The following is a 14190-nucleotide window of genomic DNA, read 5'->3' on the forward strand; positions in this document are numbered from 1 at the left end:
ACATCAAACAACATTTTTCATTCATACACAATAAGAGCTACAGTATGTTGCAGTGGTAGGATGTCTTCTCGTATTCCTATTTAAACATAACAAAATACAGTGATTTGCATTCACACAGGACAAGAATTACATTTTGACAATGAAAGGAAGTCAGTGCAAGTGCCCATCCATCCACCCATTATCTACCACTTCTCCTGCCACATCCAGGATTGCAGGGGGGGCTAGAGCCAATCCCAGCTGGCAGTGAGTAAGAGGCAAGGACAACCACTCACTCACATTCACACCTACAGGTCATCAATTGACCTAACCCCAACCTGCATGTCTTGGACTGTGGGAGCAAACTATAAAAGTGTAGAATATTTTTATTACTTAAGGGTCAATATTTGACTAGATATTAAGAGGTCCACAAAATGCTATTTGTTATAAATATTTCAAACATTCATTTCCTAACCTAGTAAAATATGTACATATATAATATGTACAAACTCTGGGTCATGAGGTCAAAGGTCAGGTGGTCTAACCTGCATGGTTTCATATTTAAACCTAAGCTTGACCACTTGGGAGGTTTCAGCAGGTTCGATTTGGATGTTTGTGTGTCATGAGTCCTTACAAGTTTGCTTTTTAATGCTACTGTAAAACTTTTGCAGATATTTTATAATATAAATATAACAACAATTTTACATCTATATGAGATCTTATGACAATATAGTTCTAACTTTGATTTCAAAATGTTTTATTAAAGATATTCATAAACTGAAGAGCCAGAAGCTGAGCAGACACCCTGTGGCTGTATATGTACTTTTAAGTATTTGCAGTCCATTTAACAAGCAATACCAGGTCAGTTTGCTTCCTAAGAGCATCTCTTGCTGTGACTATGTGACAGTATAGAGTTCATCTTTTCCATTCTGACAGAGAGTGTATCCACAAACTCGGGGCTTCCAGCTCCAGCTCCATTTCCAGCCCCTGCTCCATCCAAACTCCTCCCTGTTATTCTCCTTTGGCGGCAGCAGGAACACCACACAGGTGGCCACCAGGATGTGCCACAGTGAGTGTGTGTAGTAGTAGTTGTCCTCTGTCTCAGCAAAAATGTACAAACATACCCCAATGACAGCACACATTGCCCCAGGCATCAGGTAGAAGACCCAGCGTCTCCAAGATGGTGGGTAACAATGTCGACGCTGCACCCCACGGTACACCTGTAAATAAAACTGGATTCAGCAAGGCTCAGTCACAGCAAGTTGATCTAATCTTCACACAGAACTGCCAACAAACAGTGTTTTACAGAAACTTTTTAGAAGTATCTTACCCATGCAGTGACCATGAACAGCACTGCACAGAGGACAGGGCCAACCAGGTTCCACAGGCCTTTGCGGTCCAGTTGCATTGACAGGGCAATTAACAAAGCCCCAAGCATAAACAAAGTCTACACACACGCGCGCACGCACACACACACACACACACCCGCACACACAAATTATTAAGATAATAATAAACAAATCTTAGTACTTCAAATACTGATCCTCAGCATAGTACTATATACAAATCAGTCTTACGTATTTGAATGTGTGTTTGATGCGAGCCATGCACAGGATGGTGACCCAGATGGAACAAACTGATCCCAGGAAGTCGCAGTACTGTAGGGCATCATAGTCCATAATGCACAGTACAGCTACACCTGGCTGGTCACATGCATGGTAAAACTATACACACAAAGAGAAAACAAGGAAGTTGAGAAATCTCTCTGAATGCTATAAGACTCATCTCACTGCTTATGCACGTAGTGAAAGTAGCAAATAGTGCTAAGATTCTATATTCTCTAGTTTCCCAAAGTTACAGACAACACACACAAAGTGTGGCCAATCTACCAAATGTTTTTTCTAAAAATCTGCTTTTACAGACCTTAACATTATTCACAGAGGGTAAAATGCTTGAAATTCGTCTGTGATCTGAAATGGATGAATGATTTTAAATTAAGATAGCTAACTGGGGATATAACTAGCAATTCTATTAATAGCAATACACAGTAAACAGATGTTAGCCAGCATTTTTGGATAAGGACTGTCCAGAAATACACAAGACTCAACCCCTCAGAAAATGTTTGTATTTATAAAAATATATTTTGTGCCTTAATCAGCATTAAAAAAAACAGTGGTTGTAAGTCCTCACAATTTTGTGAGAAAAGTGCAGCGACTCAAACAAGCACCCAAACAATGTCAATTCAGAACAGATATTAGCTTTGAGGTCCTCAAGCTTCCCTCTTGTGCACATTATTCCATGAGGTAACAAGAAGACAAACTCTAGAAATGTCTTTTTTTTTTTTTCAGAACCATGACTAAAATGCTCAGAGTTTGTGCACGTTTCAGGGTATGTGTTACCGTGGAGAAGAACATCGTGAAGAGGTAGACAGATGCCTCAGTTATGTAGCAGCGTATAATGGCCACCACAATGGCAGGCAGGAAGCACAGATTGCTGAGTGTGAGCAGCAGAGTTGCCAACAGCTGTCGATTGTAAGACTGAGCTTTTGAGTCATCAGTGCAGCCCCAACCTCTCCAACCTACAGCCACACAGTAAAACACAAAAGAACGAATAGCAGAAATATTCAATCATGAAAAGAAACAGTAAGGACACTTAATTCTTTAGTATATTTAAAAGAAGACTGCAGTCGTTGAGGTGATTTGCATGTATGCTTGTGTCGTACCAGCCTTGCAAACACAGCTAGCATACAAGTAGCTGTAGGATCTCAGTAGTCTACATTCACCGTATGTCCCACAGTCCTCTACACAGGCACTGATAAACATCTCTGGGACCACAGGCACCACTGATGTATTGCCACAGTCACTGCTGCAGAAACAACAGACATAATAAAGTTTATTAATAAACATCAAAGCTTGTCTTACCTTATTTATGAAATACATTAAAATACACAAAACAACAAACAACACAGAGATTTCAAACTCGATGTTTCTAATTCTTGACTATGAAGTCTTTAGTTTAGGGAAAGTCCTCACAATGACGTACAGATATGGACTAGAGATTTTCTCCAAATGTGAACACTATTATTTCTACTGAAACCAACACTGACAGTCATTATTTAGCAGCAGTGAGGACAGAATTTAAAAACACAGATGGCAGTGCCCACTAATACTGTAATTATGATGTATATGTGTATATAACAAAGTGTATAATGTTAACAGAAACCATGTACACTGCCTCCGGTTGTGTCTGTGGGATTTTCACAAACACAGAGATTTCAAAACTCTATTTTGCCTATGGAGAGTAATGTTATCGGTTATCTGTGGGAGGACAGAGAGAAAATTACCAAAGTGCTGAAAATAACTACAGCTCATTTGCGAAATATACAAATGCATTACAGCTGTGTGTACATGTTTTACCTGTTGCATGTGAGCTGCAGGGTGAGGTACCATGTTGCGGACTGAGGGAAAGGCAGCCTGACCACAGCTTTAGGAACACTGGCATTTATTTGAATGCCATATCCTCCAAACAAAGCTGCAGATACATACATAATGAGTGCTTCCAAATAATACTTTTATACTGCAAAGTCAAGTTTCCGTTTCAAGAGCCAGTAGACATCAGTGCAGTCAGTTAAGTTCCAAAACCAAATTCTTTGGTTTCTCTGATCTATGGGCTTGTGACAGACCTAATGCACAAAATATCAAGGTCAGTTTACTTATATACAGTGGATATAAAAAGTCTACACACCCCTGTTCAAATGCCAGGTTTTCGTGATGTAAAAAAATGACAGCAAGATAAATAATTTCACAACTTTTTCCACCTTTCATGTGACCTATAACCTGTACAATGTAATTGAAAAACAAACAGAAATCTTTTAGGAAGGTGAAATAAAAATAAACAACTGAGATAATGTGGTTGCATAAGTGTGCACACCCTTTTATAACTGGGGATGTGGCTGTTTCCAGATTTAACCAATTACATTCAAACTCATGTTAAATTGGAGTCAGTACACACCTGTCACCAATTAAAGTGCCTCTGATCAACCCCAAATAAAGTTCAGCTGTTCTAGTAGGCTTTTTCTGACATTTTTGTAGCCACGTCTTCTAGCACAAGCCATGGTCCGCAGAGAGCTTCCAAAGCATCAGAGGGATCTCATTATTCAAAGATATCGGTCAGGTGAAGGCCACAAAAGAATTTCCAAGCAATTAAATATTCCATGGAACACAGAGAAGCCGTCATCATCAAGTGGAGAAAATATGGCACAACAGTGACATTACCAAGAACAGGACGTCCGTCCAAAGTTGATGATAAGACAAGAAGAAAACTAGTCAAGCTGCCAAGAGGCCAACAGCAACACTGAAGGAGCTGCAGGAATTTCTGGCAAGTACTAGCTGTGTAGTACATGTGACAACAATCTCCCGTCTTCTTCATATGTCTGGGCTATGGGGTAGCGTGGCAAGACGGAAGCCTTATCTTACAAAGAAAAACATCCAAGCCCGGCTTAATTTTGCAAAAAGACATCTGAACTCTCCCAAACGCATGTGGGAAAATGTGTTATGGTCTGATGAAACCAAGGTTGAACTTTTTGGACATAATTCCAAAAGGTATATTTGGCGCAAAAACAGCACTGCACATCACCAAAATAACACCATACCTACAGTGAAGCACGGTGGTGGCAGCATCATGCTTTGGGGCTGTTTTTCTTCAGCTGGAACTGGGGCCTTGGTCAGGGTGGAGGGAATTATGAACAGTTCCAAATACCAGTCAGTGTTGGCACAAAACCTTCGACCTTCTGTTAGAAAGCTTAAGATGAAGAGGAACTTCATCTTTCAGCATGACAATGATCCAAAGCACACGTCTAAATCAACAAAAGAATGGCTTTGGAGCGGTTTTGCAAAGAAGAGTGGGCAAATATTGCCACATCAAGATGTGCCACGCTGATAGGCTCCTACCCAAAAAGACTGAGTGCTGTAATAAAAGCCAAAGGTGCTGCAACAAAGTATTAGTTTAAGGGTGTACATATTTATGCAACCAGGTTATTTTAGGTTTTTTATTTTATATTTTTCCCCTTTAAAGGTTTCTGTTTGTTTTTCAATTACATTGTACAGGTTATAGGTCACATTAAATGTGGAAAAAGTTTTGAAATGATTTATCTTGCTGTCATTTTTTTACATCACGAAAATCTGGCATTTGAACAGGGGTGTGTAGACTTTTTATATCCACTGTATTAGTTAGAATTTCAAATGCAGACATTTTTTTTGAAAAATACTTTCTACTCAAAAATAACACCTCATTCCTCATTGTTACTTAGAAGATCCCCATGACCATTTCTGAGTCATAGTGACGTTGGAACCTAACACTGGGCATGCAACAAGAAAGTCCAGTTGCCATGACTCAACCTCCAGGTAACAAGAAATACTTTTGAAAGAATGTCAGTCACAGTCAATAAATCTGACATAGTATAATATACCTGCTTGTACTGCTTGTTTATACTGATTTAACCATTTGTAATAAAAGCATAACCTATATGGGGTTTTTATTGTCAAGTTTTAATGTAGTATATTTTTTAGCATTTCTAAGTCATAAGTGGCCTGTGCTACCTGTATGACAACGCTGAGAGTGGTTGAGTTCGAGGACTGGAGCCCAGGGAGAGAGACAGGCCACCACGCTGCTGTTCCCCAGGGTTTCGTTAGTCTACACACACACACACACACACACACACACACACACACACACACACACACACACATCAAAGTAAAACTGGTTAACTCTTATTAAATCTAGTGCCCTTTGTTTAAGTGTACAGTGACTGTGGTACTCACAGTGTTGAGTGTGAGCTGCAGGTTGAGTGTACCACCGGTGGCTTGTGTGTACAGGGGGTAGGTGAGCAGTGTGGGGTGTGTGTTTGTAACGCTGATGTTGGGTCCTCTGGCAGGGGTGAATCGGAGAGACAGGACATCCACCTCCTCATAGAGCACAGGGATGCTCAACACACACACCGCTGGCGACAACTGCGTTAGCACCGACACTGGTTGGTTGCTCATGGTGACTGTACCATTAACCACTGAGCTGTTACCTGCTGATGCTATGCTGGTAAAGCTGCTGTTGCCACGGAGCCTGACGAAATCATCATCTGCATTAAGGCCCACACTTTTTGGCTTACATCCCACTGAGGTAAAAACAAACAAACAAAAACATTACACACACGCAATGAAACAGGACAGAGACATAATGTGTGAGACGCAGTTTTAAGTTACACGTTTCTGTGTTCACCTGTGTAGTTTGAGACAATACTAAAGGTCAGAGTATGGTTTTCTTGTAGGCTCTCAACAACCACTTGTAACCAGGAGTCCCAGGGTGGATTAGAGAGAGTTGCAGAGCAGCCAGTCCCTGAGCAATTCACTGTCACTGGGCCATGCTGCAGGGAGGTGGAGCCAAGACTAAGGACCAGCAAACAGTTTCCACCTTGTGCTCCTTTCCCTGATAAACAGTCAGCCACAGAGACGGAGAGAGAAGAGGCAAACTCTGGAACAAACAACCTAAGACAGACACAAATACATTAACTGTATTTACTGTATATAGACTGATATGAAAAATATACCACAGTACGCTTAGTGGAACTACATGGAATAAAACAGTAACACATGCACTTCATACTTAAGGCGGGCAGGTCTGTCAAGCGCTACGGTCTGTTGGAGGACTGTGCCTGGTTGTAAAATAGGTGTGTCCACTACTCTCCTGATTGAAAGCTGCGGCTGGAAGAAGTACGAGCAGGACGGTAGGCCCTAACAGAGAAAGCTCCTTTGATTATGAAACAACCCACCTACCCCCAGCTCTGATTTAAACAATGAAAAACATAACTGACACACACCAAATGAAAGAATAAACTGGACTTCGAAACTGTCTTCATAACAAACCTTCTGCTCTATGCGCCCATCATCTTCTGGCAAGTGGGCAGCAACGTACCAATCACCAGCAGCAGGACTGGAGAGGTTAAAGGTTGTGGAGCTGTGAGATGTTACCGGTAGAGTGAGAGACAAAGCAAGGCTCCATAGTGTCGCATTTGGGAATACCGAACCTGTCGGGTTTATAACTGGAGGGGCACCCATTCGAATATAGCTGTGAAAGAAAGAGAAGTCATAAGAAAGTAAGTACTGGTAGAAAATTCAGCAGAGAAACTGTCTGAACAAAGGATAAGAAGAGATAAATAATAGTCACAAACTTGTGAAATGAGAGAGATAAAAAGAAAGCTGTAAATCACTAATGGACACAGCAGAAGAGGCTAGAGGTAAACAGCAATGGAAGAAGGCAAGTGTTTGCATGGAAAAGAACTCAGTCCCTTACATAGTGACATTGTGTTGCCCGCAGTTGAAGCTATGACCCTTGGTGACAGTGAACAGCCAGCGAGCGATGGCCGTCTCCTCTGGTATGTGAAACCTCTGCAGCCTCAGATTGGCATACCACCAATACTTTGACAACTTCTGCGCTGGTCTGGACGAGAGCTCTGACACATAGGTCACCTGTCCATCTGTGGGGCATAAGCTTTTCATTATAAGAAAACGCAGCAGTGGAAACTAAAATCACATTAAAGTGAAATTTCTTTAGGTTTCCTGTGAACAAATGCACAAAAATCTTTGTTCTAGTGGGTATAATAAAACTGCTATGTCTAACCTTTGCCTCTTTCATAGTGTACTGTCTGTCTATTATTTTATTATTATTATGATTATTCTGGGACTGAAACAGACAAAAATTAGAGCTGAAAATAACAGTTAGCCTCTTATATTATGGTATTTACATTTTCAGGTAATTGTTTTGTCTGTAAAATTGCATGGATTATAATTGTAAATGTTTTTTTAAACAACAATCCAAAACCCAAAGAGAAAAGCATGAAATGATAATTTAAAAGATTAAAAGAAACAGCAATTGTTTGGCATTTGAATTGTTTTTAAAATGACTATTTGATTATAAAAATACCTGTCAATGAATTTTCTGTTGATCAACTTACTATTAGTATTATGGTAAAACTTTAAATGTTGATCTAAGAAAGTGTATGAGTAAAGATCTATATATATAATGGACATATAAACACTGAAAACACAATGAGCAGGTGGGTTCAAAGACATATCTGTAAGAGCAGGTATTGAGACCTTCATACGTCGCTGTCAAACAGCATCTTCCTCACAATAAACAAGTGTAAGACTATTTTACACAGTCCAGGTGTGCGATATGTCTCTGTTCAGGTAACGTACACAAAATACCATGACGGTTAGCACACATGCTAACACCAATGTGTTTCTGCTAAAAACACTTACCGTCTCCCAAAGCCCAGGCCGAGAGGACGACGAGAAGGAGACCGGACAAAAAACAAACTTCCATGTTTCCTCTCGGACTGTGCGAACCATCACATCGTCCTTTCCAAATACACCGACCGACCTGCGCTAAACTTCCTGGTCTCTATGTAAACACGTGACGTCGCATGCGGCCTTTGAGTCTGTCGGAAATTTTAACACTACACATGAGCAACCTACAGAGTAACCGACTGTTATCTCCTTCGTAAAATATGTCACTTTAAGAGAGAAACTGGCAAAAGGTGATATTTTACATTTCTTCTATTGAATTCAATATTAAATCCCAAGTAACGACCAAAATGAATAGTCAATAAATTCTATTAACTATTCTATCTACAGGACATATTCACAGGCACTTATTTTAGGATTGTTTTTTTTGTGATTTGGGATCATAAAACACAAAGTAGTAATAAAAACATAATTGCACTGTGTACATCCTAAAGAAAATGACTGACAAAGTGAACAGTCTAAGAGTTCATCTTTAAACTTCAATCTTTTAAGCAGACACACAAAGCACATTTTACATCCCACTGCATTACTGGCAGTTACAATAACTGCTGAGGATTACCTGCTTCAGACAAATTCAACTGTGCTCACAGAAGATCATACAAATGTCACATCATCATGTGACTCCATCCAGCACCAGTGAGCATCACAGCCCTGCAACATCTTCTCTCTGCTGGGTGTGCTCTTGTATTCTTCCACCATATTATTCTGAGACACTCTGAAACTCTCCTGAGTTTGATGCTCTGTCTGTGTCTCTCCTGGCTTATTAGAGAGAATAAAACCCCCTGTATCTTCTTTCACCTCTCTTCTTGTCCTGCTTGATCTGAGCAGAGCTCTTTTGATGATGCCAGATTTGGTATTGTGTGATGGACCTGTGTTAAATTCCTGTGGCTGTGACTTTTGTAATCTGGCACTGGTACGCTTAGTTGATGCTGGAGCACGCGTGTCATGTGTGAAACGGCCGACTTCAACATTGGACCTGAAAGGACTAGGAAGTCTCGCTTGAGCAGAGTTGGGGCTTAGCATGTTAACTGAGCTCTTGTGGTCTGCATCACTATCATAAGTGTGTGGTGGTCGTTGATCTTCTGTTTCCTCCCCAGTCAAAGTGAAGGTTGGACTTTCACTGTGGGGGAAAATATAGAATTATTAAGCTGCTTGTGGAGTCCAGTATGAGCCCTAAAATTAAAAAAAATGCATTAATGCTACTGCACTGAAATCAGGCAACAATGTAGGACAGGTGAATGGGGTCCAATCTTTTTTTACTTACATACGATAAATAACCCCCCCCCCCCCCCCCCCCCCCCCCCCAAAATATAAAAAAAATGTACTCTTTGGACATTTGCAAAGGTATGAGGACATGTACAGTGTCTGTGTACAGCGGTTTGTATCATAAGCGATATGGAAAGTACACATATTCTTACCCTGTCATAAATTCTTTCAAATGAGATGAATAGTCAAAATAAAAAAAAACTCTGTTGAGCTTAGAATAAATTTTATATTAATCTGACTGTTACCTGGACATATCCTGTTGTATTGTATACAATGACAAAGCAATATATAAACCTCACCACCATTAAACAGATATTTTGGTTAAGGTTTGATTTCATTGCATTACTTTTCAATGGGAATAAGCTCCTCTCTACTTGGCAGACTAATACTTTTACCTGTAGGGAGGCGTTGAGGCACCATGCTCCTCCACGGTCACTAGACTGCTCAGGCTGCCTGTTAAACTGCTGCCTCAGCTGGCCAATGCTCCCCGCTCCTCCATCAGCCAACGCATGGCCTCGATACTCTCGTGCACGGCGAGCAGCTGCCACAAAATCTTCACATCAGCAGAACGCAGCCACCTCTGCATGAAGAGTGTGGTGTGCAAATGAAGGGACTGTGGATGTATGTATGCAGAGATACAGTATATATGTGTGTGTGTGTACCTGTGTGAACCCAAACCTGCCTACACCCTCTCACTTTGGGGACTCAGTATTTCCCATGGGGACCAGATGCTGATACCCACCATGCAAATCAAGGTATTTTATTGTGATGACTTGGTGTAAGGTTAGAGTAAGGGTTAGGGTTGGGCAGGTAAGTACCTAATTAGTAGGAATGAAAACACATTGAGATACCCTGAGAAGAATTAGGGAGGAGCAGAAGTGGCAGAGAATGAGGTGAGGGGTGTGGTAGATAGACAGGTGACGGTGTCTGTCACTGACAACTAAAAGGAGCAGTTGAACCTGCTCAGAATGGGACTGAAAAACCAGTCATCGGAAAAAAGATTGCAGTCATTGCTCAAACTAGTTGTGCAAGTTACAGCTTTGTCCAAATATCGAAAGATGCGCAGGTGTGTGGTGCACAGTAAAACAGGAAACACCTTTGTCCATTTAGAAATACGCACAGACATGCAGTATTGCATAAATATGAACGTGTATGCATGAATCTTTTTACCATCTCTTCTTTTAAGGTGTTGATTTTGTCAGAAAAGCCACCCCTCAGGGCAGAGTCTCCTCGGTCGACCACATCTTCGCAGTCCGCAGCATCCCTCATCCAAATCAGGAGACTCTCCGGTGTTTTCCTGCCAATCTTATTTTCCAGCTCTTTTAAGTGTGAAAACGAATCGTTCTGAATTGCCTCTGCCATCTCACCGCGCAGCCTTTTAGTCACAAGTGGCTGTGGATGAAGAGCTTGTGCGTAAAGTCACCTCACCTCCACTGTGAGAAGATTCGCAGCGAGAATATCACACACAATCACGAATCTGCCTCACTCACAAAGAGAGTCCACGCGTTTGGCCTCTGAACGCGATCAGATTTGCCACAGAAACTCAGAACGAGCCATGAAAACGCTGGAAGTGGGAACTTGTGTCCCGTTGGCTGCTCTCGTCATTCATAGTATTGAGCTATTGCTGGTATGTAGCCCAGAACATGATGCTGGAAAGTGGAAACGCTCTTTGTTAAACAATAGAGTCCTTAAACAATAGACAGGAGTTGCACCTTCAGTGCTGCGTGTGATGCGCGCACTTCTAAATCAGTGAAGTCACTTCACATTAGTCTGATCAAGCGAGTTTTACACAACGGTGCTACAGACATTTATTTGAATTAATGTAGCAGGCTATGATTAAATCATTATTAGCTATCAAAAGTGTTAATTATACAGCCACAGATAAAAAACTGCAATGTGGGTCATTATATACAGTATGGGCTGTGTATAATATATATTAGGCCCTGCTTAATAAAATCTCTCCTTGAGTACTTAAACTCTTATTTCAAGTATAGACAAGATGCAGACAGAATAACCAATGTGATCATTGGTTGGTATTTGCAGTAACTCATTTGGTACCGCTGTTTTTTTTTAGCATACCTGTTGAAACTAAATCACCTCTACTTCTTAAATGAGTTTTCTTCATAATTGAATTTCTGACCTCTAAGATTCCATAGAGGCCCCGGGGTCGACTGGGATTTGAACCTGAAACCTTCTTGTGAGGTGACAGTGTTAATCACTGCACCGCCCAATAAACAAACGAAAAACATGTTTTAAGTAAATTCCTTAACCAAAGTCATTATTTATGATAAGCTATATTATCTTTGTACGCTGCAGCATAGAAGTGTTTAAGAAGGAGGAAGGAAAAAGGTCTGTGTTCTAGTTGTTACAGGCCACTTTTAGACAGGCCAAATCGGCAGTGAGGAGCATCTGCCAAAACCTGAAATAGACGGTTTATTTTTATTCGCCTGTTATCTTGCCCCATATTATTGCCTTTCAAAATCAGGGCAACAGTTTCAGGGTTTTCTGCTTCCTGACTGTGGCTAAAACCAGTAGTGGCTAAATATCAGTTGCCTCGATGCCAGTGAAGCAACGCTAGGGTGAGGAAAGGTAAAGCAATATGCAGACAGCACTGACCTCAGAGGAACAGGGCCTATAGTGTTGTTCCTGTTAGTTTTACCACTGGTCACTATGGAGGGAGGCAAACACCAGTGCAGCCATCAGAATCAATAACATCAAACAACAGCATCTGTTTAACAGAGGCTGGGAAGATACTATTAACTTGTGTCACAAATTACAGACAGCAGTAGAAGTTTTTGCTGTTACATTTAAATGAAATTTGCTTAAACATGATTCAACAGGAGATTAACAACAAACACAAAGCAGAAATATACAAAGGTTACAGGATAAAGTATGAGCTCACACATGTAATTTAAAAGGTGAAGCTTTCCCAGTTTATTACCTCCCTCAGCATGTTTGCTCAAGAGTTTAGTCTCGTAAAAATCAGCCACCTTTACTCTTAAATCCCAACAGTGCAACATAATCTCGTGGTTGCTTTTACTGGAGCTGCCCTGTGGCCACCGGTACAACACTGCACTTATAGCGTCCAGGTTCCAGGTGAACAGTGAGTAAATATGAGGATTGTGTTAAAGCATGTGTCTTAAAATATTTTTTCTTAACGCCTTTCAAAAAGGAATGAGGACACATTTGGAGAGATTAAATAAATTTGGTTTAAGACAATAATAATTGTTCATGTACATAAACAGGTGATTGATTGATACAACAGCCTTGTTCACATTGTTCATGATTTAAATGCTATAAATTAAGTTCCTTTTACTTCCAATGACCATAACACAAAACAATATTCCCTCTGTATTAGTGATCTGGGACCGACATGAAAGTCTTTGAGAGAGAAGGTGTATCTGTTCGGCCTGCAGCTCATTTCTGACTTCTGGTCATATCTTGTTTTTCCCTATTCAACATGGTCACTGACATGTCCTTGAAAAGGCCTCTAGATGGCAGCAGACAATCAACATTTTTATGCAGTAAAGCAACAGATGACATTCTGAGGTAAAACAGTGAAGCCTGATTTTTTTTTTTTTTGCATCTTTGGGAAAACATTCATCAGGTCTGTTTTCTCAAGAGTGCAGATCAAGTTTCATGGATGAGGCTGTCAGACCCCTGACACAGCAACCCTGAAAACCGAGCCTAAGTCAACACTCTGAGATCATCTCATCCACGTAAGGATCATAAAGAATGTTTTCTGTAATTTTATGGGTGCCTTTCAGCTATTAATCGTCCAGATTTCTGGACAAATGTGCTCACCTGCTGTGAACACATTTCTTGATTTCACCAGAGAACCACACTACTGTAGGCAGGTTTGTCATACTTGACACAATGTTCTTGTAATTTCCTTAAGAAATTAAAAAAAAAACCTCTAGAATGAACAATGGGTAACAAAATCTGGTTCCTGTTACCTCAGTGGGATGTGTTAAATATTACCTGCATTTAAACAAGTGCTTTCAGGGCAACTCAGAGCGACCCTCGGGTCAGCATTACATGAAGTAAAGGATATAAAAAAGTTCCACACAGAAAGAATTATGTTTTTTATGAGTCAGGGCCTCTGGCTTCCAGTTTTAGGGAAATCATAAACTTACACAAACCTTGAAAAAATGGTCAAAATGTGGATGTCATTGAAAGGCCACAATTACGAGCAGATAAGATTTTATAGCGTCTGTCAGAGCAATTAAGTGTGATTTACCCTGAGTCATAAAGAGGATGTGGAGTTTATTAGTGGAGTTGCCTTAACTCTTTTGCCAGCCCACCTAAAACACATGAAGAGTGATATGAACCACATTCATTCTTAAGCTTTGTGTGCGTGAGTAGATATTTAAACATCGTCATGGTGTAGCCTAAGTCCCCTGTGAAAAAGTCTGAAGCGTGGTGTCTTCTTTGTTAATGCACTGAGCTGAGGGCCACAAATCTGCATAATAAATGAGGCTCCTTGGTCAGGAAATCCTCACATGGTCTGTGGAACGTCCTCACATGCAAACAAAGCCAATCAGAGGGAGGAATGCTGGACTTTCATAGCACACTCAATCATTTGTTCAGGTTT

General features: G+C 40.7%; 2 protein-coding genes across 2 annotated transcripts; both read right to left on the reverse strand.

Annotated features, from left to right (window-relative positions):
* Positions 1-28: 28 nt before the first annotated feature.
* pgap6 (post-glycosylphosphatidylinositol attachment to proteins 6) lies at positions 29-8452 on the reverse strand. Its single transcript, XM_026314159.1, has 13 exons — positions 8286-8452; positions 7318-7501; positions 6891-7092; positions 6631-6758; positions 6247-6512; positions 5796-6142; positions 5574-5667; positions 3393-3507; positions 2699-2841; positions 2376-2554; positions 1554-1700; positions 1307-1423; positions 29-1196 (listed from the first exon to the last, which is right to left on the reverse strand). Exons 1-13 carry the CDS (start codon positions 8347-8349, stop codon positions 873-875), a joined length of 2310 nt encoding a protein of 769 aa, XP_026169944.1. The 5' UTR covers positions 8350-8452; the 3' UTR covers positions 29-872.
* Positions 8453-8841: 389 nt separating this feature from the next.
* LOC113134132 (leucine rich adaptor protein 1-like) lies at positions 8842-11201 on the reverse strand. The gene is given in 4 exon segments (XM_026313371.1): positions 8842-9450; positions 9992-10176; positions 10767-10971; positions 11131-11201. Coding segments are annotated over 4 exon segments (987 nt in total). The 3' UTR covers positions 8842-8924.
* Positions 11202-14190: the final 2989 nt, after the last annotated feature.

This window comes from Mastacembelus armatus, chromosome 17, assembly GCF_900324485.2.
Source record: "Mastacembelus armatus chromosome 17, fMasArm1.2, whole genome shotgun sequence".
NCBI lineage: Eukaryota > Metazoa > Chordata > Actinopteri > Synbranchiformes > Mastacembelidae > Mastacembelus > Mastacembelus armatus.